The sequence below is a fragment of the Hippopotamus amphibius genome, chromosome 2 (assembly GCF_030028045.1).
Source record: "Hippopotamus amphibius kiboko isolate mHipAmp2 chromosome 2, mHipAmp2.hap2, whole genome shotgun sequence".
Lineage (NCBI taxonomy): Eukaryota > Metazoa > Chordata > Mammalia > Artiodactyla > Hippopotamidae > Hippopotamus > Hippopotamus amphibius.
Window position 1 is genome coordinate 230,385,077 of NC_080187.1, and position 23,519 is coordinate 230,408,595.

The 23,519-nt window shown below is 38.0% G+C and overlaps 1 protein-coding gene and 1 long non-coding RNA gene across 4 annotated transcripts in view; one reads left to right on the plus strand and one right to left on the minus strand.

Annotated features, from left to right (window-relative positions):
• The window catches only part of FERMT2 (FERM domain containing kindlin 2), a 77,528-nt gene that overhangs the window by 37,489 nt on the left and 16,520 nt on the right, over positions 1-23,519 (minus strand). For all 3 annotated transcript variants that reach the window (XM_057723944.1, XM_057723943.1, XM_057723942.1), the window contains exon 3: positions 15,832-16,065. In XM_057723944.1, coding sequence (XP_057579927.1) covers positions 15,832-16,065 — 234 coding nt within the window. The remainder of the gene's footprint in view (positions 1-15,831; positions 16,066-23,519) is intronic.
• Positions 15,543-19,115, plus strand: LOC130846004 (uncharacterized). The gene is made up of 3 exons (XR_009051494.1): positions 15,543-15,581; positions 17,794-17,883; positions 19,095-19,115. It is a non-coding gene; the product is annotated as an uncharacterized LOC130846004 (long non-coding RNA).

Consider the following 23,519-nt stretch of genomic DNA (forward strand, 5'->3'; position numbering starts at 1 on the left):
TCATCATGTAAGTGGAAGAAGCCAATTAAAAAAGGGTATATATACTGCATGATTCCATTCACAATATTCCAGAAAATGACAACAAATCCACAGTGACAGAGTAGATCAATGACTGTTAGGTTGGAGTTGAGAGCTAATGGAAATCTTCTATACTGTGACTGAGGGTAGATTCAGAGATGTAAACATTTGTCAAAACTCACCTAACGGTACACTTTTTATTAAATAAATTTATTTATTTATTTAATTTATTTATTGGCCGCATTGGGTCTTTGTTGCTGCACACGGGCTTTCTCTAGTTGACGCGAGCGGGGCTACTCTTCACTGTGGTGCGTGGGCTCCTCACTGTAGTGGCTCCTCTTGTTACAGAGCACGGGCTCCAGGCGTGTGGGCTTCAATAGTTGTGGCACGTGGGCTCAATAGTTGTGGCTCACGGGCTCCAGAACACAGGCTCAATAGTTGTGGCGCACGGGCTTAGCTGCTACGTGGCATATGGAATCTTCCCAGAGCAGGGCTCGAACCCATGTTCCCTGCATTGGCAGGTGAATTCTACACCACTGTGCCACCTAGGAAGTCCTAACTGTACACTTTAAATTATACCAAAATAAAATTAATTAAAAAATGAAGAGTGTAAAGAGAGGGAGAACCAAGAAAAAAAAAAAAAGAAAAAAGAAAAAAACAGCAGCAAGAAGCCCTAGGTCATATCTCGTAGTGTTTGGTGGCACGACACCGTATGTGAGTATGAGCAGAAGAGACAACAAAACCCAAGGCCCCGCGTAACCTGTAAGGCTGCAGACTGCCAGGCTACTCGGTTAGGACTCGAGGGGGCAGTCTGTTCCTTCAGGGACCGCAGCAGCCACTGGGTTCCACCCAGTATTACAAATTCAGGAAGCCTTGTAACTGTAGGGGAACCAAAACTGGGAGGGGCCACACTGCTGCCGAGCTGCTGGGGCGTGATCTGAGGCAGAAGCACACAGCCAAACCACCTGGTTCAAATCTCAGCTCCACTCTATTAGCGGTACGACTTGGGAAAGCCACTTACTGGCCTGCCAGCATCCAAATTTCCTCATCCCTAAAACGAGCATACTACTACTGTGGGAGGTTTTTCTGAAAATTCAATGATTAATATGGGTAAAGTTCTGTGCTTAGGGCCTGACACACAAGTACTTCGTAAATATTAGGTATTAATGGTTTTTTTTCTAATTTTAAAAAATATAGAATCATGGTATAAATTTGGAAATTATGAAAAAGTATAAAGACAGTTAAAATATGTTCTTGAAAAATGGAATATGACTGTGAATCAGTGATCATTTTAATAGATGTATAAAATTGTATAAATATAACAATTTAACCATTCTTCTAATACTGTGCCCATTATAAGTAATGGTTCTACAAACCTCTATCTATATACATATTTTTCCACATTAAAAATATTTATTTATTTATTTATTTAGGCTGCGCCGAGTCTTAGTTGTGGCACTTGGGCTTCTTAGTTGTGGAATGCAGGTGGGATCTAGTTCCCTGACTAGGGATCAAACGCAGGCCCCCTGCATTGGGAGCACGGAGTCTTACCCACTAGACCACCAGGGAAGTTCCATATTTTTCCCACATTTTATTTCTTTAGAAATTCACTGGAATAGAATTACTGGATCAAAGGTTATAATAATTTTAAGGCAAAAATGAAGCAATATGGGCACATGTGGTTTTTTTCAAAGCTTTATTTTTAAAACAGTACGTTTATCTCCTTGTTTTAATTTACATTTCTCTGACTACTAGTGATGTACACTTCCTCATGGGTTTTTTAGCCATTTATATTTGCTTCCTTTGCTCATTTTTCTACTGGATTTCTTCAAATCAAAGTTAATTTGCATACAAAAATTAACATGGTAGCAATCACTGCAAACCACATAGAACTTTCTTTTTATTTTATGTATATCTTGTCCCAAGTTTAAAAAAGAAATCCAAATAAATCTTAATAACTATATGGATTTTTTGTTTCTCTGTTGGTTACTTGAATTTTACTATTAGGAACACTCTGGTACAACTTAGATTTCTGTTTTGTTCTCTATTTTACATGCTATTTGGGGGTAACATTTTTCTGAAACAGGAAAATGGAATTAGCATTAAAACTGTCCTAAACAAATACTTTACCAGAGAGTAGGTGAACATCACTGCTCTTATGAATAAATCTGGGCTAAGTACATCTCAGGTACTAAACAGCATAAACCATGTTAAGAATAAATGTTTGCTCCTTATATTTTGTCACTTTCTTGTCTTTTTAAAGTTAAAAATAGTACAGCATATTCTTTAGCTAAAGTTACAAAACTAAAAATCAAAGATTTTCTTCAGTCTTGTATATTCAAGTTGAGATAGGCTGGGACCTGGGACCCTTTACCAGAGCGCCCCTGGGCAAACGTCTCCTCCAGCAACACAATATAAAGAAACTATAAGGGACTAAAAATAACTGCCTGCAGCCAGGGCAAAACCAATGGCCACCTTGGAGGTGCTGGGAGCAAAAGCAGGGCACTGAGTGATCCCTGCACACAGACCATTTAAGCCGCCCCTCCAGCCCAACCCACAGACCTGCCCCTACCCCCGCCCCATTTAAGGAAACAGCCCACCCGCCTCAGAGAGCGAGCAAGGGAAGCTGCTAGTTGTTTCCGCTCTCTTGTGCTATAGCCCAGTCCCAGTAAAGCCTTGCCTGGATTCCTTGTCTGGGCTCTCATTGGTTTCTATTGATTAAAGAGTCCCTTAGGACACAAGTCGGGAACAAAGTTAACCCATTTATTCTGAAAGTAATTTTGGGGGTCTGAATGGGTAGCGCTAATTGGTAAGATTATGCAGATTCAGAGACTCAGAAGATATTTCAAGTATGTCTTTTGAGCCATATTTATGTAATTAACAGAACTGAATCATCATTTCCTAGACTATTTTTAAAAGAAATAGGATTTAACATGCTAAGAGACCTAATGATTCGTGGGTTGCCATCACTGTCATGTTGGGAGAAAATAAAGGCATCAGAAAATTCCAAGCTTCTGAGTAATCACTTGTCCCCTCTGCTTCAGTATTAAGTGGGGGCAGGGTGCTGGTGGCAATCTCTCTCCACCCATTCATTTCCCCAAAGTAAATCATAAACTGGTACAGGGTGAAAAATCTAAAAAGTACATAAGGACCTAAAACTAATCATACCTGAGAGATACGACATGCTTCTATCACAATTTACCACTACCTAGTTTAGTGGGAGAGGGGAAAGCAAGCATGTATAATTGGAAAAGGCCTCCTAAATGTTTCTGGTATGTCCTTTCTGCTTGTGAATCACTGCACTACATTCACCCTTTGAGATTTTTGTTCCTAGGCCATTTCCTGCCAGCTCACAAACCAGAGTTATTAGAAAAATGAGTACTGTTAACTAGCTTTTTGGTTAGTCACAGGCAGATGATGCAGCTCCTAACTTAAGAGAATTACTTGTGATGTAGAAATAATTATATTAAAAGTATATGCTTAGGCCACACCTCCCAGATAATACTCTTAGTGACTTAGGGGTTCCAACAGCTTGTTTTATAAAAGTTCTAGTGATGGATGTTAACTAAACTTATTGTGGTGATCATGTCACAATATATACAAATACTGAATCATTACATTGTACACTAATATAATGTTCTATGTCAATTATATCTCAATTTTAAAGAAAGCTCTATAGGTAATTTTGATTCTAACTTCTCCTTGAAAACTAGTTGCTTAGGGAAAGGGGAGGAGGGAGAAGAACGACATCTTATTTCTCTTATGACAGGTAGCTCCACATTGGAGCAAGGTAGCCACTGGCTACAAATGAAGTCTGTGAATAAGTGGTTTTCATTTCATTACAATGATAAAAAAAAGTAAAGTAAATTCATATAAGATACTATTTCATTGACACAGGAATTTAGGACTTATATATTTACCCTGTGTCATATCAAGAAGAAATTAAAATGGTGAATTTAAGAATCTAAATCCCATGTGTAACAGCGGGCTTGGTGTGGAGCAGCTAAGCCCGTGTGCCACAACTACAGAAGCCCATGCGCCTAGAGCCCGTACTCTGCAACAAGAGAAGCCACCACCATGAGAAGCCTGCGCAGCTAGAGAAAGCCGGTGCACAGCAACGAAGACCCAATGCAGCCAAAAATAAATAAATACAATAAATTTCTTTTAAAAAAATCAAACAAAACAAAACCAAAAAAAGAGTGGGCCTGGTGAAGAGTGGAATTAAACAAGGTTTATACTAAAATAAAATATACACAGAGTGCTATGAGATATAAAAACTTTAAAATGGGCATACCAAAATACAGCGCTATCTTTCCTTTGTTCTAAATTATAGCTCAGTAATAAAGATACACTAGCATTTATGAGTCACTACAGTAAGCAAAGATCCAGGATCTGTTTGTAACAAAAGATAAACTACACAGCAATAAAATTCAATGTTCAAAATCAACATAATGTTATCAAATTAAATACAAATCTAGTGGAAGATAGACTACATAAATTATCTATATAATTACATAATATATAGCACATATATATCTCAAAAACTATGAGGCTGAGGAAGTGGGAAACTAAGCAGCAGAGAAAGGTTCTCAGGTAAAATAATAATCAGATTTTAGTTTAAAAATAAAATTTTCTTAAGAGTTTCCAGTTAAACATGTATGTTGAGTTTGTGCATTTACTTTCACTCCTTTCCTGAAATCATACCAAAATGTAAAGAAATAAAACGTGAACCTAAAAGGACAAAAATAATATGAGAGAAACATCAGCTAAGCAACATCAGAGAAATGTTGAGATAAAAGCCAGATGGGAGAGAAGCAAATGACTTAGCAAAGTGGACAAGTAGAGAATCAAGGTGTCTGCAGAGATGTCAATGGGAAACACACGGACTCACTGTGCCAAACAGCTAGCGTGACCACATACTGCAAACAGAGACAGAAAAATGAACCCTACCCCACACTGGATTAAACCTACCCCTTAGACACACACCCTTCAGGATTCCTTAGAGGAAAATCTGGAAAGCCCTAGGGAAAAGATCGTTCAGATACTGACATTTGAAAAAGCTTGCTCAGTGTCTAAGTACCCTGCAGAGGGGTGACAAGCTAAACCCCATGCAACTAGAGCTGTTAGGTATCTGTATGAATGGACAATCAATGACTGACAGACATTACAGAAAGGACTCTGTGGTAGGTAAGGTTCTAGAGATATCTCCTTAAAATTCCTATCCCTGGTTATACAACCATGCACTCATCTAGGCCCTATTGTGAAGAGACTTTACAAACAGAATTAAGGTTACTAATCAACTGATTTCAGGGAGCTTATTCTGAATTCTCTCCCTGGGTCCAATGCAATCATAGGAAGCCTGCCTAACAGAAGAGAAAGGCAGAAGAGGGAAGCAGAGAAGAGATAAGAGAGGAGAGGTCATATAGATTCAAGGAGTGAGAAGAGCGAGACTTGCAGTTGCTGGCTCTGAAGAAGGGAGAGGGCCACAAGTCAAGGAATTCAGGGGGCCTCTAGAAGCTAGCAGACAAGCCGGGCGGAGCTTCAGTCCTACCACCACAGGGAACCCAACTCTACATGCAGAATTCTTTCTCAGGCCCTGCTGACACTTAATTTTAGCTGCACACAATTCTAAGCAGAGGACCCAGCTGAGCCATGCTGCGCCGAGACTTTTCAGCTACAGAAACTGTGAGAGATAATGAATGTGTTTTTGGCTGCTATGTGTATGCAGTGATGGAAAACTCTCAGACCTTCTAACGTGAAAGAGAGCAAAGAAAAAGAACAACTTAGGGAAACAGAACAGAATAAAACAAAAACCTCTTGAATACAAATTTCGGAAGGATAAGACAATGGCATCCATAAGAGATGAAAAGGATGTTAAAGAACAACCAGAGATAAGAAGGGGCTCTTGGGTATTAAAAAAGGGGAGGGAGGGTCGTTTCCATTTTTCAAAAAAACTATTTGAAGGCTTAACTTATATGAAGTCCACAACTTTTAAAGGTATTCATGAGTACCTGGGTAACAAACATTCAGATAGAAATATAAAACACTGAAAGTTAAAATTTGATAGCCATAATAGAAAATCCAACAGACAAGATACAAAAGTCAGGTAAGAGGATAGATCCAAGAATAATGTCAGACTCATTACTAGCAACAAAGAGAAGAAAGCAAGCACAGGGGAGGAATCAGGGCACATTATTATGAAATTTCAAAATGACAGGGAAAAAAATCCTAAAACGTTCCAGAGAGAAAAAGCAGTCTACAAAGAAAGGATGAAAATAAAAATTAAGAACATTATCAGGACTATAAATAGCAATATTGTAAGCTAAAACAAGTGAACAATGACGTCTCCATTCTGCGGGAAAGTCATTTTCAACCCAACAGTTCTATCAAAGGGCAAAATAAAGACATTTCCAAACATAACATCTCAAAAATGTACATGCCATTCACCTCTGATGATCAAAATAAAAGAGCGAATCAACACTGGGGACAATGCAAGATCAAATATGAGAGAGAAGACATCTCTTTCCTCTGGACAACGGTGGAGGGAAGTTCTGGGGCTATGACTGTACACCTTGACCTAGAAGCCGTCTACTCCAGATTGGAGCAGGAGGATGGAGGGACATCAGAATGTGCTTAGGAAGAAAAAAAAAAAGGAGGGAGGGAAGAGATTATCATCAGATAATGTATTTGATCATAAAAGTTATAGAGAATCTAGAATGTAAAAGAATCAGAAACGGAGCAGGTTGAAAACTAAGTAAATGATAGACAAAAAGGCATATAAGATAGAAAAGGTAAAACTATACACTTTGGTTCAGCAAGTAAAAATATCTACCTTGTTAAAATAATGCAAACTGATACTGATTTAACCAAAAATTATAATAATTATAATAAAGGGGGAAAGAAAAAGTTGAGTAAGATGAAGTGAACAGATACCTAAAATGGAAAAATCAAGAAATAACAGTATAAGCACATTATTTAAATTATGGAACTAAAAGTCAGAAATAATAAAAAAAAAAAGTAGAAAGTGGTAGAGAATGTGCTTGGGGGTGGTGACAAATAGGACAGGAAAGTGGTTTTATGTTACATGCCTTTTTAGCTTTAACTCTGTATCCATGGCGTTAATTAAAAAAATAATTTCAAAATCTTTCTGCTCACTGTGTAAAGAATGAATCGGAAGGAACAAGAATAGATAAAGCAGACCATTTAGGAGGCTGCTGGAACAGTCTAGAAGAGAGATGGTGGTGGTGTGGCCTATTAGAGCAGTAAGGATGGTAGAGATGGAAAGATGTGAAAAGATTCAACATGTATCTTGGAGGCAAAATTAACACTTGTAGGTGACTGATGAAACGTGTAGGTAAGGAAGAGAGTGGTGCTAAGGATGACTCCCAAGTTTCTGACGTGTTTCCGAGATGGTGCGTTTACTGCTACGGGGACCTCTGTGGGGAGAGTGGGGAGGTGGGAACACAGTGATTTGGAAAGAAATACCATGAGCTCAGCTTTGAGCACGTTCAATTTGGAATATCTGTGAAAGAAATGGTTTTGTTATTATAAATAATGCTTCCATGAGCAAATGATGGCTTTCTAAAAAAGGCACACGGCTAGAAGACAATCAAGGATAAATTAAGAATGGTCTCAACTAAGACGGAGTAAATAACAAGAATTTGATTTACCCTGCTGTTTTATTTAAACAATAAGAAAGGAAAAGAAAAGAAAGTTTTTCAGATATTAGAAAGCAAGGAGCACAGGAGAGAAGAGAAAAACACAGAATGAGCTCTTTGAGTATACCAGCTTACTGCCTAGAAGGAGTTCGGGGTGGGGACGGGGCAGAGTCAGGTCTTGCTGAGTTGAGAGATCTGAGATGGAGTTCAGGGAGGCCAAGATGGCTGAAGTTTGTGGGTCAGAGTCCCAGAGACAGCTCTGCAGGTATCTGCTGGGGTCTGGGTGAATACTAATCCGTGCATACGTGAGAGGAAGGTCTTCCTAACACACGGGATGTTGAGAAGAGTCACCAGAAGGACAGTGGCCCTAGACTAATGCTGGCTCTGGGCCTGCCCTAACAAAGCTTAACAGCAAGTAGCAAGAGGACTCAACTAATTCCAAGTAACCTGACCGAAAAGTCTGACAGAAAAAAAGTCAACACTACATAAAGGAATACAAAAAGAAATCTGGCCACCACATAAAATTAACAGACCCAGCATTCAATCAGAAATGACCAGACACAAAAGAAGCAGGACAATACGACCCATTACCAGGAGTAAAGGAGGGGAAAAGTAGCAGAGGCAGAAATAACTACAACGATAGAATCAGTCATCAAAGATATTAAAATAGCTACTATAAACACACTCCATATATTTAAGGAGAGAAAAGCATAAAAATAATGAAGAAAAAATTGAAGATTTATTTATGTATTTTTAAAAGGCCAAAATCAAACTTCTAGTGATGAAAAATACATCTAAAATGAGCACTGGCTGAGATTAACAGCAGACGAGCAGAAAATCAATGAGCTGAAAGACAGCAGTGGACACGATCCAAGATGAAACAGGGAATAAAGACTGAAGCAAGGGAGGGAGCGTCCTCTGTCACAGTGGCCTATGGAAGGACAGCAACTGCCCTAACATACGAAACAAGCCCACAAAAGACAGGAGGTGTTATTATCTGAAGGACTAATGTTTGGAAAATTACACAAATTTGATGAAAACCGTAAACCCACAAATCTAAGATACACGATGAACCTAGAACAGAAAAAACCTAAAGAAAACTATGCCAGGACACATCAGAATTAACTGATGAAAACCAGGATAAATTCCTAAAAGGTTAACAGAGAAAATATTCAGGAGGGAATAAATAAAGGAGCCTAACAGAACTTTTCTGAAATTATACCAACCAGGAGACAATAGAAAGACATCTGAAAATTGAAAGGAGGAAAAATCTAGACTTCTTCATATAGCTGCAATATCTTTCAAAAATAAAGGCAAGATTTCTGTAGAGAAAAGGTTAAAAAAAAACATCACTAGCAGACGTACACTGTAGAAAGGTCATGTGAAGTTCCTCAGATAGAAGAAAAAGGATATCACATGGAAAGTATTCTCAAAAAGAGTACTGAAAAATGATAAATGTGTGGACAATTATAAAAAACCATTTTCCCTATTTTCTCATATTTTAATAATAGAATTGTTTTAGGGGAAAATAATAGCATGAGTTTTAGCATATTTGAAAGTAATATATGACAACAGCACAAAGAACAGGAAAGGGGAAATGGAACTATCCTGGTTTAAGACTACTGGACTACATGTGAAATGGTATATATACTATTTGAAGACAGAACGTGAATAAAGTTAGTCATACACTGTAAACCCCAGAGCAACCACTAACAAGACAAAAATAAAAGTGGTAATAGCTAGTAAGTCACAGGTGGAAATAAATAACTGTAACAAACAACCCTCCCCCCTCAATTCAAAAGAAAAGAGGGAAAAGAAAAAAAATGGAACAGAAAATTTAAAATAAATATAAAAAACCACCAAGATGGTAGGTTTAAACTCAACAACACTGATAATCATATTAAAAGTCTATCAACTGTGCTGTATGCCAACTTGATATTATCATTATAAAGCAATATTACACTTAGAAACCTAAAACTTAAATATAACGGTTTTCCCATAATCACTGAATGCTCTGATATCTTTTTCCAACTTTCTAGAATTTCCTCTCTGAAGTATTTAACTGTCCTGGATGAAGTGTCCTTTAAAAGGCAATGTCTGTAAAGTCCCATGGCTTCAACATATTCAGTTTTCTTTTGAAAGGTAACAGAAATAGTGAATTTCTATTCCTATGCCTACACCACTGGGGGGGGGATACACGATGCAATGGAAGCAATCTGAATGTCCACTGACAGAGGAATGGATACAGAAGGGGTAGACGTGTGTGTGTGCACACGCGTGTGCGCGTGTGATGGACTATTACTCAGCCATAAAAATGAATGAAGTAATGCCATTGGCAGTCACACAGATGGACGGAGAGATTATCATATGAAGTGAAGTAAGTCACTTAGAGAAAGATAAACGTCACACTATATCACTTACAAGTGGAATCTAAAAAAATGATACAAATGAACTTTCCATTTACTCTTCCTAAGACTCTTCACCTGTAACAGCTTGCACGTCAGAACCCACATTACATACAAGAACCAGCATGCTTTGCCAGAGGTGTTTCTTGCAGAGAGAAAAGGAGACTATAACAAAAACCTCAATCATTACACAGAAGCATTTTCTTAAGTTATATTACAAAAGAAAACCAAGAAAATTTTTACCAAATAAAAAACTTAGAAAGCAGTCTGCCAACACTGACACAATAAATAGACAATCTGAATAACTCCATTCCTATTAAAGACACTGAATCAATACTTAATAACCTTCCCAAACAGAAAGCATTAAGGCCAGACAGGTTCACGGGTGAATTCCACCAAACTTTTTTTCTAGTTTTATTGAGGTATAATTGACATACAACACTGTGTAAGTTTAAGGTGTGCAGCATAATGACTTGTCTTAATGGATACTGTGAACTGATCACCACAGTAAGTTTAGTTAACATCCTTCATCTCATATAGATTCCCCCCAAAAGTCTATTTTCCTTGTGTTAAGAACTCTTATGAGCTACTCTCTTAACAACTTTCAAATAAACCATACAGTAGTGTTAATTCTAGTCATCATGCTGTATGCCACAACCCAGAGACGTATTTATCTTGTAACTGGGAGTTTGTACCTTTTGGCCACCTAATTCAATTCCTCCCCTTAGGCTGTCTCCATGTCTTGGCTATTATAAATAATGCTGCAGTGAACACAGGAGTGCAGCTCTCTCTTCGACACAGTGTTTTCATTTCCTTTGGATATATTCCCAGAAGTGAACTGCCAGATCATATGGTAGTTCTACTTTCAGTTCTTTGAGGAGCCTCCATACTGTTTTCCATAGTGGCTGCACCAATTTACAATCCCATGAACAGTGCACAAGGGTTCCCTTTTCCCTACCTCCTCGCCAGTGTTAATCCCTTGTTTTTTAGCCATCCTAACAAGTGTGAGATATATCTCATTGTGGTTTTAATTTGTATTTTCCTAATGATTAGTGAAGTTGAGCACATCTTCATGTACCTATTGACCACTTGTATAACTTCTTTTGAAAAATGTCTATTCAGGTCCTTTGCCCATTTTTTAAACTGGATTATTTGGGGGTTTCTGCTATCGAGCTATATGAGCTCTTATATATTTTGGATATTAACTCATCAGATATTTGGATTGCAGATATTTTTTCCCATTCCACAGGTTGTTTTTCATTTTGTTGGTCATTTCTTTTGTCATGCAGAAATTTTTTTGTTTGATGTAATTCCACTTGTTTATTTTTGCTTCCACTTTAGGTGTTATATCCAAAAAAATCACTGCCAAAAACCCATGTCATGGAGCTTTTTACCTTGACATTTGAGGAAGAAATTATACTAATTCTCTACAATCTTTTTCAGAAGATAGAAGCAAAGGAAATACTTCCTAATTCATTCTATGAGGCCAGCATTACTCTAATACTAAAATCAAACAAAGACACTTCCAGAAAACTACAGACCAATAGCTCTAATGAACATAAATGCAAAAATCTTTAATAAACTATTAACAAATTGAATGCAACAAGGTATAAAAAGAATTACACACCATGACCAAGTGGGATTTATGCCAAGTATACAAGGCTGGTTCGACATCCAAAAATCAATATAACCCATCATGTCAAAGGGCCGAAGAAGAAAAATCACATGATCATATTAATAGATGTTAAAAAAAAAAAAAAAGAAAAAAAAGGCATGACAAAATCCAACACTTACTCATGATAACGTAGTAAACTAAAAACACAGGGGAACACGTCACCTTTTTTTTTTTTGGCCATGCTGTGTGGCTTGTGGGATCTCCCTGGCAGTCTAGTGGTTAGAATTCAGCACTTTCACTGCTATGGCCCAGGTTCAATCCCTGGCTGGGGAACAGTTCCTCAACTTGATAAAGAATATCTACAAAAAACCTTCAGCTAACAACATACATAATGATGAGAAACTAGAAGCTTTCTCACTAAAATCAGGAACAAGGCAAGGATGTTCTCTCATATCACTGCTTTTCAATATTGTACTTGAAGCCCTAGCTTATGCAATAAGATAAGAAAAGGAAATAAAAGATGTACAGATGGGGAAGGAAGAAAACTGTCTTTGTTCACAGATAACATGATCATCTCTACAGAAAATCCAAAAGAACTGACAAAAACTCCTGAAACAAATAAACAATTATAGCAAGGTTAAGGACACAAGGTTAATATACAGAAGTAAATTGCTTTCCAGCAGTGAACATGTGGAATTTGAAATGTAAAACACAATACTATTTACATTAACACCAAAAATTAAAATACTTAGATATAAATATAACAAAATATGCACAGGATCTACATAAGGAGAATTACAAAACTGATGAAGGAAATCAAAGAAAGAAATAAGGGAGAGATATTCCATGTTCATGGACAGGAAGACTCGATCTGTCAAAATGTCAGTTCTTTTCAACTTGATCCATAGATTCAATGCAATTTCAATCAAAATCTCAGCAAGTTATTTTATGGATATTGACAAACTAATTCTAAAGTTTATATGGAAAGACAAAAGACCTAGAATACCCAACACAATATTGAAGAAGAGCAAATTTGGAGGATTGATGCTACCTGACTTCAATTCTTACTGTAAAAAGCTACAGCAATTAAGACAAGGTGGTATTGGCAAAAGAACAGCAAACAGATCAGTGGAAAAGAGTATAGACCCCAGAAAGAGAACTACATAAATACCGTCTACTGATCTTTGACAAAGGAGTAAAGGCAAGACAATGGAGAAAAGATAATTTTTCAATAAATAGTGCTATAACAGCTGGACATCCACAAATAATGAATCTAGACCCAGACCATACGCCCTTCATAAAAATTAACTCAAAATGGATCACAGACCTAAATGTAAACCATAAACTCCTTAGAAGATAACACAGAAAAAAATCTAGATGACCTTGGGTTTGGTGATGACTTTTTAAGACATGAATACAAAGGCATAATCTATGAAAGAAATAACGGATAAGCTAGACTAAATTTCTGCTCTGTGAAAGAAACTGCCAAAGACAATGAAAAGATAAACCACTGACTAGGATAAAATATCTGCAAGACATATGTGATAAAGGACTGTTACCCCAAATATACAAAGAACTATTAAAACTCAACAATAAAAAAACAAAAAACTTGACTAAAAAATATGCCACAGACTTTAACAGACACCTCACCAAAGATGTAAAGATGGCAAATGAGCATATAAAAAGATGTTACACATTATACGTCATCACAGAAATGCAAAATTAAAACAATGATATATCATTATACATCTATGAGAATGGCTACAATCCAGAACACAGACAACACCAAATGCTGGTGAGAATTTAGAGCAACAGAAATTCTCATTCACTGCTGAATGTGAATGCAAAGTGGTAGGTATAGCTACTTTGGAAGACAATTTAGTGGTTTCCTACAAAACTAAACATATTCTTACCATATGATCCAACATACTCCTCAGTATTCACTCAAAGGAGTAAAAAACACATATTCACAAAAAAACCTGCACGTGAATGTTCACAGCAGCTTTGTTTATAATTGCAAAACTTGGAAACAACTAAGATACCTGTCAGTAGATGTGGAAAAAAAACTGGCACATCCAGACAATGGGATATTATTACTCAGTGCTTAAAAAAAATGAGTTACCAAGCCATAAAAAGACATGAAAGAAACTTAAATATCTATTACTAAGGGAAAGATGCCAATCTGAAAAGCTACATATTATATGATTCCAATTGTGTGACATTTTGTAAAAGGAAAAACTATGAAACAGTAAAGAAATTAACAGCTGCCAGGGGCTGGTAGGGGAGGGATGAAAAGGCAGAGCACAGATTTTCAGGACAGTGAAACTATTCTGTATGATATTATAATGATGGATATGTCATTAAACATTTGTTCAAACCCACAGACTGTACAACACCAAGAGTAAACCCTACTGTAAACCATGGAGTCTAGATGACAGTGATGTGTCAGTGAAGGTATATCATTACATACAACCAATGTCCCAGTCTCGTGTGGGGTGTTGACAGTGGGGAGGTTGTATGTGTGGGAATGAGGGTGAGTGGGAACACTCTGTACTTTCTGTTCAATTTTGCTGTGAACCTAAAACCACTCTCAAAAAAGTTTATTAACTGAAAATACTGATAAATGATATAAACAGCCAATTAAAGAAAGAAACTGAAATGGCCAGTAAAGACATAAAAACAGGGACTTCCCTCTTGGTCCAGTGGTTAAGACTCTGTGCTCTCCAATGCAGGGGGCCCAGGTTTGATCCCTGGTCAAGGAACTAGATTCTGCATGCTACAACCAAAGATCCTGCATGTCGCAATGAGGACCCAGCACAGCCGAATAAATAAATATTAAAAAAAAAAAAAAAAAGACAAAAACATAGTTATCTTTATAAACTAAAATGAAATACTGTATTTTTTTCACTCAGAGAAGCAAACACTAAAAACTGTTAGTGATGACTTGGGGCAATGGGTTTTCACACACGGCCAGTTGGAATGTAAACTGGTATAACCACTTGGGAGAGCAATTTGACAGTATCTGAAATGAATTACATGTACACCTGAAACACAGCAACTCTACTTTCTACTTCTACACAAATACAGAAAAGAAATTCCTCCACACACGTACAGAATGGCATTAGAAGATATCTGCACAGCAACTGTAGTACCATGTTTTGGTTTGGGATACACATATACTCACAGATATGGATACTACATGTGCATGGATGTATGTTTATGTATCTTCAGAAGTACTGGAAAGATACACATTAACCTTACGGCAGCGGTTGCTTTGTGAAGGGAAATTAGAGGAGAATATGAATCGAGAACTTTACCTATATTATTTTGACTTAAAAAAAAAGTTTAGCAAAATGATAAAATATCAGCTATTAATTCTAGATAATAGGACTTAGGTCAATGCTGTATAATTCTTTGTATTTTTCTGTACGTTAATTTTTTCTTAGAAATTCCATTAAACATAAAAAACCTTATACTTTGAGTCATCAGATCAATGACTAATGTCCTGTATCTCCCCCAAATCTATGGTATGATAGTTGTGTACTAATGATAATGACAGTGGTTCACATTTTCTCTGATGGTTGAATACTTCCTGTCATGTGACAGAACTGGGTCAGCCAAAAGTAATCCACATCTCATTTCAGAAAATATAAACAGAACTGCTACAAGAGTGCTCAGACTGCAGACTGGTTCAGAATGACAACACTCGTGGGCATTTCCTGAGGAGCTGTGTCAGGCCTTCAATGACGGAAGTGACACAATCTGTCTGAATCACTGAAATCAAATACTGACTTACGTTGAAGGAAACGCTACAAAAGCTACATCCGTCTGAAAATAATGCCTGTTCTCTTCTCCTTCCCATAAAAATAAAGTCATCAGAATGAGGTATTAAATCATAATAAATATATACTTCTAGTAAGGAAAGATCTCTACTAGACGACTCCTGTTCTACCTTAACTCGACATTCCTTTAAAGTAATACAAAAACTTTAAAGAATAAAGTAATAATTTCACATACACACAAACATAGACAGCTCACCCCAATCTCTACTCCTTGAGATAAACTCAGTGTCAGTCATCAGTCATATACACATCACACAACTCATAATTTCATGAAGAATTTATCTAATACTTACTAAAAGTCTTACAGATGTCAGAAACAGCTTTGAAGACTCTATCAGAGAAATTCACTTTCACCTTCACATACTTCATGTTGGGAAGCTGCAGGCGGAGCAACTTGTGCTGCGGGGTGAACTGAAGCTTAGCATCTGCCTGAATGCCATACTTATCCAAGGTCCAATGTGTCTTGAGAAGCCAAGTTCTCTTCTTTTCCCACCACAGAGCATGGTCAGACCAATCCTTTTTTACATCTATTAAAAAAACAAACAAAACACTTAAAAACCAGCAAGATTACCTTGAGAGAAACCACAAGCAGAAAACTAAACTGGGTATTTAATATGAACAATTAATTAAATACTAAGTGCCTGTTATGTGATAGGTACAAAAGAAATACTAAACAGCTGAGAAAACACTCTGCCCTTGAAAGCTAGTATAGCAGGTAGCTGAGGCAGGATACAAAGGGTAACTAATAATGCTTAAGGTGGACACACAAATAACAAAGAGAGTAAGTACTCTCTGCAGGCATTCAGAGAACAAAGAGAACTCTGGGGACTGGAACGGGAAGGATTAACAATGAGGTGGAGCTGGTGGAATCTGAGCCCAGCCTTGAGGAGTGGACAATATTCTGATGATAAAGTAGGGAAGAAGGCTGAGGTATGTGAGGCTGCAGAAGCACGTTGAGGTTAAGGAGTGGTGGAAAGGAAGATGGAACCAAAGTGGACAAAAACCAATATCCTAGGTAAAGAAGAGACTGGAAAAGAAAACATCCATGAGTAACACTTAGTAACAAGAGAAAACAAAAACAAACTACATCCCACACACACACCCAAATACATTCTAAGAAAAGTAACTTATAAGTGACACTGTACAACTTTTTTCCCCCAGTATATCTTGGTACAAGAAAAAACATTAATATCTTTAAACTATTTAACATCCTTATGCAATTAAATTAAATGAAACCAAATAAGAGTAAAACTTACACAAGATTTGGCTACCCCCAGATACAGCCAATCATGACAATAAACATGCAAATAAAATCCAACTTCAGCTAGTTCTTAAAGTAGCAACAAAAGTAAAGACTTTTGGGGGACTTCCTTGGTGGTCTGGTGGTTAAGACTCCGCAATCCCAACGCAGGGGTCCCAGGTTCCATCCAAGGGCCCACATGCTGCAACTAAAAATCCCATGTGCTGCAACGAAGACCCAGCACAGCCAAATAAACAAATATTAAAAAAAAAAAAAAAAAAAAAGGAAAGATTTTTTTGGATCAATTACATGATAAACTAAGAATCAAAAATGGGGGACAGGATATTAAAAAAAAACAATAGACAAAGCTCTCCAGGGGAAGAAAATAAAAATGAAAACTATTATCACCATTCTGATATAAAGCTCATTTTAATACAGTTTTTAAAAGAACTGGTCAATTTTAAGAAGATAAATTTAGAACTATATATTAACCTGAAATGTTTTTTAGCTCAGCTTGTCTACCAGAAAGCCTCAGATAGTAAAAAATCAAATTACCACACTAATTATGAGCCTAGAAACACCTTCTATAATGGTGAAATTTACCTGATACAATTAACTTTTCATTATGGAAGAAACATATCACAGGTGGGAAAGAGACCTTCAACTCCCCCAGACATTAAAAAAAATTTTTAATCAGTAAATACCGTAAATGGAAAACTGTAATTACCTGTGATTATACTGCCACTTTGAAATTTCAATACTTGTTTTGGAAAAGCCCAGCCAATTATTGTTATTTGAAGTTTGGCTGCAGAAATACATATTTTAAAAATACTTACTTAATTGTGACAATGAGTATAGTACCTTGCATCTTAAATTATTTTCCAGCACAGAATTTATCAACTAACTTTTAGAAACAGCAAATCTGATCTAGCTCACAAGACAACCAAGGTTGGGACCTTTTCATATGCCATGAGGTAAATGTCACACGTTACAGACGGTTTACTTTTTTCTTCAGGAATAAAGAACCCAAGGCAGGAAAAGATAATCTGTAAAGAATGACAGCAATCAAGCAGAGCAAGGCTGAGCTGAACCGAGTTAATGGTAGGTCAGTATCTAACACCTTCTTCCCCATGTCTCAGTTCATGCATTTCTGCTGCCAATGTCAACCAGCAAGGAAGCTACACCATATATTCCCAGTGCAGGGAGAAGAGAGGAAAAAGCTGTACACTGCTAATAATAATTTTGTAAATACTGACTTCAGTCATTTGGGTTCCCTTTGATCTTAAATTGAAAGACATTCCTGAAACAAGAACTTTGGAGCAAGCAGCTTATTTGGGCTCTCGGAGAGGAATCCCAGGAAGCATACCTGAGGGGGTTAGGAAAAGTGAGGCAGAGGGAGAAAAGTCTATAAAGGATTCATTAACTGCTGTGGATAACTAGAGTTCAGTCCTGCAAGAAAGGAATCACCTAGAACATGCCTTAGAATTATCCCCCTAAGGAAAGAGAAAGCTGGGGTATCTATCCAGTTCCTTGGTTGAGGTTTGCTCCTAGGGCCATGAAATTCCCAGCATTTCTCCAGCTGCCTGCACTCAAATAGTTAACTCACCAAGGCCGAAATATTTACTACATGGACTTTTACAGAAAGACTTTGTAGGCCCAGATGCAATAAAATGTCAATTTTGCATCAATTAGGCTTCAAATGCTGACCTCAGAAACAGGTACTTCCCGTGATCTTCCTTTTTAAAAATCCAACCATCCCCATCAATTCCACCTGTTCCAAAGGAACAACACCCCTGCATCCAGCAATAAACACAAATGAGAAGGATATATAATCCAAAGATAATGTACTAGAAACCTATGAATATTTTGTTTACCCACAGAAAGAGAAAATCTCTTACTGACTGGCAACATGGGTAAGATCAGTCTTTTTTATCCACAGAAAATAGTGGATAAGTAACAATATAGGAAAGAAAAATTACCTCAAATAAAAGCAGAAACAGGACACCAGAAAAGATCTGAAGTGTCAATAGTGCACATGCCAAGAGACAAAAACAGAGAGATGGAGGCATTCTGACAGCAAAAGTAGTAGTCAGTGTTAGAAGATGGAATGGCTGGACTACGGAAGCCTCTGACATATGTTCAAATAGTATAATTTTTGGTAGCACTCCTGAAGACTCAAAATGCCAGCAACCTAATTAGCATTAATTATAGGATAATCACTACCACAGAACAAGAACAAACAGTATCTATAAAATATTCATTAATTCCACAATTATCTACTGAACATTTATTTACTATGTGCCTTCACTATTCTAGTTCTAGAGATACAGTGATGAGAAGAACAAAGTTCCAGCATCTTTGAAGAAGGCCAATATGACTAGAGTGGAGGAGGTGAAGCATCAGAGAGCTCGGCAGGAGCCTCATATATGGTAAAATTGTTCAGCTTTTATAGTGAGTATGAGAGAAGCCACTAGAGCAGTGTTTTTCAGCCTGTTTGGCATTAGAATTATCTGAGCAACTTTTCAAATAGAGTAATGCCTGGACTCAGCCCAAACCACTCTGGGTGTGGGTCTAGAAATTGATTTTAAGCAGGCAAGTGATTTTTTATTTCAAAATCATCAGATAATTTTGAAGAATGCAGAGGCAGGGGTGTGCACGAGTGAAATTCAGAGGCCACGCAAGAAGTCAGCGTGGGAGGAGACAAGATGAAAGTCTGACTTACAGTGGCTGGGCAGCAAAGAAGCAGAAATGAGGAACACAGACTTTTCCAGATTATTTTGTTACTGTGGGGAGCGGAATCATGGACAGAAGATGAACGGAAAGGGGATGGCAAGTCCAAGAAGTATTTTCAGTCTCGTTTTCTGTTTGTTTTAAAGATTTATTTATTTTTGACTGCCTTCAGTCTGTTGCTGCACACGGGGTTTCTCTAGATGCGGTGAGCGAGGGCTACTTTTTGTTGCGGTGCGCAGGCTTCTCACTGTGGTGGCTTCTCTTGTTGCGGAGCACGGGATCTAGGCATGCGGGCTTCAGCAGTTGTAGCACGTGGGCTCAGTAATTGTGGCGCATGGGCTTAGTTGCTCCGAGGCATGTGGCATCTTCGGGGATCAGGGATCAAACCCATGTCCCCTGCATTGGCAGGCAGATTCTTAACCACTTAACCACCAGGGAAGCCCTTCAGTCTTGTTTTTAAGAATGAAAAGCTATTACAGCATTATTTAAATACTGATGATCCTATAAAGCTTAAAACACATTTCTAACTATCATTCGTTGATTGCCCCTCCACAGAGAATGACACTGTGTCACAGTGTCATTTCAAAACTTTTCAGAGTTGACTGAACTCTCTTAAACAGCTAAGACAATATTTTCCCACTTACTAGAAAATCTTTCTTTGGTTCTGGCTTTGTATTACACTATGTATCTTATTTTGAAACTAATAATATCTACACATCAAGTCCCACAATTGGTTCCACTACAGATATCACAAGAATATATGTATTCTACTCAGAAGCAGCAAAAACAATTTTACACTCTGATCAAAATCCTGAGAAAGATGATGATATACCAATTGAGAATCATTCACCAAGGCAAACATAAGAGCCAACCACACATCAAAAATACCAAACTACAAAAAGTGTGTGTGTGTGTGTGTGTGTGTGTGTGTGTGTGTGTGTGTGTGTGTGTGTAAAGCTGTATATCTTAATGCAATATAGCTCCCTCATATCAAACCAGGCAGACTGAACCAAGTATTATAAATTTATGGCCAACAGGATCCAAGATAGCGCCAGGCAATCCTACCATGTTTCGTCTATCCACCACTGTATTTCAAATGTCAGCCTTCCTCAAAAGCCTCCTTCTTCTCAATAGACAACCATGGATTCTACTTCAGAAAATAGAGAAGCCATCAGATTGGAACTATTTCACCTAAGTGCCAACGAAATGTACAAACCGTCTTGCATCTGTACCTGTACGGGTCTCCTACCTTTGTGTTATGATGAGAGAAGCATCTCTCCTCCTACCTATTTGAAACCAATCCTGCTACCTATGCTCTAGTAAGTAAGCTCTTTCTTGCCTCAGCGGCTTTGCAATGCCATTCCACTCTTTCAACATCTAATTCCCTCTCGTCTTTCAAATGTTAGTTTAAATTCCATGTTCTCAGAGAAGCCTTTCTTAACTACCCTAAGATGAGACCCCCAACGTCCTACGTCCCTCCTTTATTCTCTGTTTCAGTACACTGTAACATCACGTATCAAAATCTGCATTCATTTTGTTTGCTGTTCATGGCATGAGGAGGTACCTCCCTCCCCTACTAAGCACAGAAGACAAAGACAAGGCCCGTTCTGATCATCGTTCTATTTCCAGCACACTGCACAGGTGACTGGCACACATTTGATGAATGAATCCTCATACTGAAAATTTTAAAGATCCTTCATTACTTCAAGAAAACATTAATCCCAACAAGGAAATTATTCTTAAACCAGCAAGAAAAATAATATATAAGATTTATTAACCTAGTTGTACATTTAAAAAATCTATTTTATCTTCTTCAACTTCAGAATTTTAAAAAAATGTGTCAACACTAAAAGTGTGGCACAGATTCCCCCACACATGGGGGATCCCACCCTACTGACCTCCTCTTCTTTCTCACATCTTCTTTTGCTCAAGATGATCCCTAGTGTACAAAATGATTATGTTCCAAAAGTTCTTTTAAGTCTCAGAATTTAGTTTTTACCACAAAGCAACATTATAAATAGGTTCCAAATCAGACTGTTACCCAAATCTAAAATAGCCCAAAGTGTACTCCTAGCAATATTACACTAAACTGACATCATAAGGCTTTCTGCAGAATATATGGTTGATGTTCAGCTACATATGCAAGGAAAACTGCTACGTGGCACCTGCAGAGTGCGGACTGGAGGGAGGAGACCAAAGACAACACTGCTGTTCGGCCGTGAGGGAGACGAGGGCTTCCTGCTAAAGTAGGGCATTTGGCTCCGTCATCCTTCCACAAACTCCAGGAATTACCGGGCCTCCTTCCTCTTTCCCAGCTACAACTCGTTGCCTTAGGTCAAGGCTTCTTTCCTCTGCTAAACCTCACAGCAGAGGAGCTTTACCTTCTGCTTTCCTCTCCAATTCCTGAAATGCATGACTCTTCTAATGTTTCTAATGAGATGTTATTGCCAATAATGTGGAAAGACAGGGTCTGTGAGTAAAAGTAATGCTTAAACACGTTTAAAAAACTCTATACTGTTATCCCTCATGTTTACTGAAATGAAAAGGACATTAAATATTCATTTCACTCTTCAATCACGTAATCTTTTTCCTTAAGAACTCCGTACGCTCACTCTTTCAGGGCTCTCTCCTCCCAAACTCCTTTTAATTTCAGAGGTGAGGGAGCTGAGGAACCCCCTCCCTTGCTTTTAGGATGTGCCCTCTTGTTCTTGTCTTCTTAATCACTCACGCCTTCAAAAGAGGAAATAGGCAGGATGGACGAAGCGTTGCTCTTCAGGTACACAGCCAATACCTGAGTCGGTAAGCATTTTCCAAGCACCTACCATATGCCAGACACTACGCTAGCTCATGGGAATGCATAGTTACACGAGAATCCCCGTCCTAAGGCGCCTGCCGTCCAAGTGAGAAACACAGACACGATGAGCTAAAGAGAGAAAAGAACAAAACGCAACAGGAGCAAACAACCTGAGATGTGAACCGCTGATCGGGCTCTGAAGAAGAGGTGACATTTTACCTGGGTCTTAAGAATGTGGGAGTTCTAACGTGTGCCAAGAGTAACTTGGAGGCTCTCAATCAGATGGTTTTATGAAGGTAATTATGATGGGATTATGGAGAATCAGAAAAAGGAAGAAACTTGCCGCAAGAAAGTTACTGCAGTATTCTGGGAGGAGAATCTGACCTAAGGCAGACCCTGAAGAGAAGGAGCCAAAGGGGAGGGACACATCTAAATGAGAATCAGTTCTCGATGATATTGATTACAGATGAGAGAGGACAGCTGGAAAGTGAAGAGGAAAGCTAGACAGTTCCTGGCTCGAGACTCAAAACGGATAATACTAATAGCACCGAGATTTGTTTACTGAACATTCAGCATGTATCAGTAGCACTTAACGTACTCTCACGTAATTCTCACAAAAATGTTAAGTGGTATGTGCTACTACAATCCCATTTCAGAGATGAGACAACTAAAGGACAGAGGAGTCATGTAACTTGACCACAGGTCAAAAAGCTAGTACACACAGAAGTTAGGATCTGAATCCAGATGGTGTGATTTCAGAAGTGGTATTCTTAAATAACACTCCATCAACCAAGGCAAAGCTATTCAGAAGAGAAGCAGGTTTGGACACATCAAATTCGAGAATAAAGTAAAAGCCTGATGATAATGCTTCCCATAAGAAAGAGGTATTTAGGAGCAAGAAAGAAGGCGGACTGGACATCTGTAGGGAGGTAAAGAGGTTATTAAATAAAGTGGAAACACCAGGTCTTGCCAGAGGGCCCAGTGAGTGATGAGAAGTGAAACATGGGGACTGTTATTTCCTTCCTGCCCTGCCTTAACTTGGCACCTGCCTTTCCTACCTTCGAGCGAAGTGGTCTGTATTGGTAGCAGGACTACTGTGGGGTAGATTTCAAGCAATATTAAAGGCAAAGATCTGCCGCAGACAGTAATATTCTGGTGAGAATTTCAACAAACTTTCCATAAGTCTGACATTACGGATCTTACTGCAACTTGCTTAT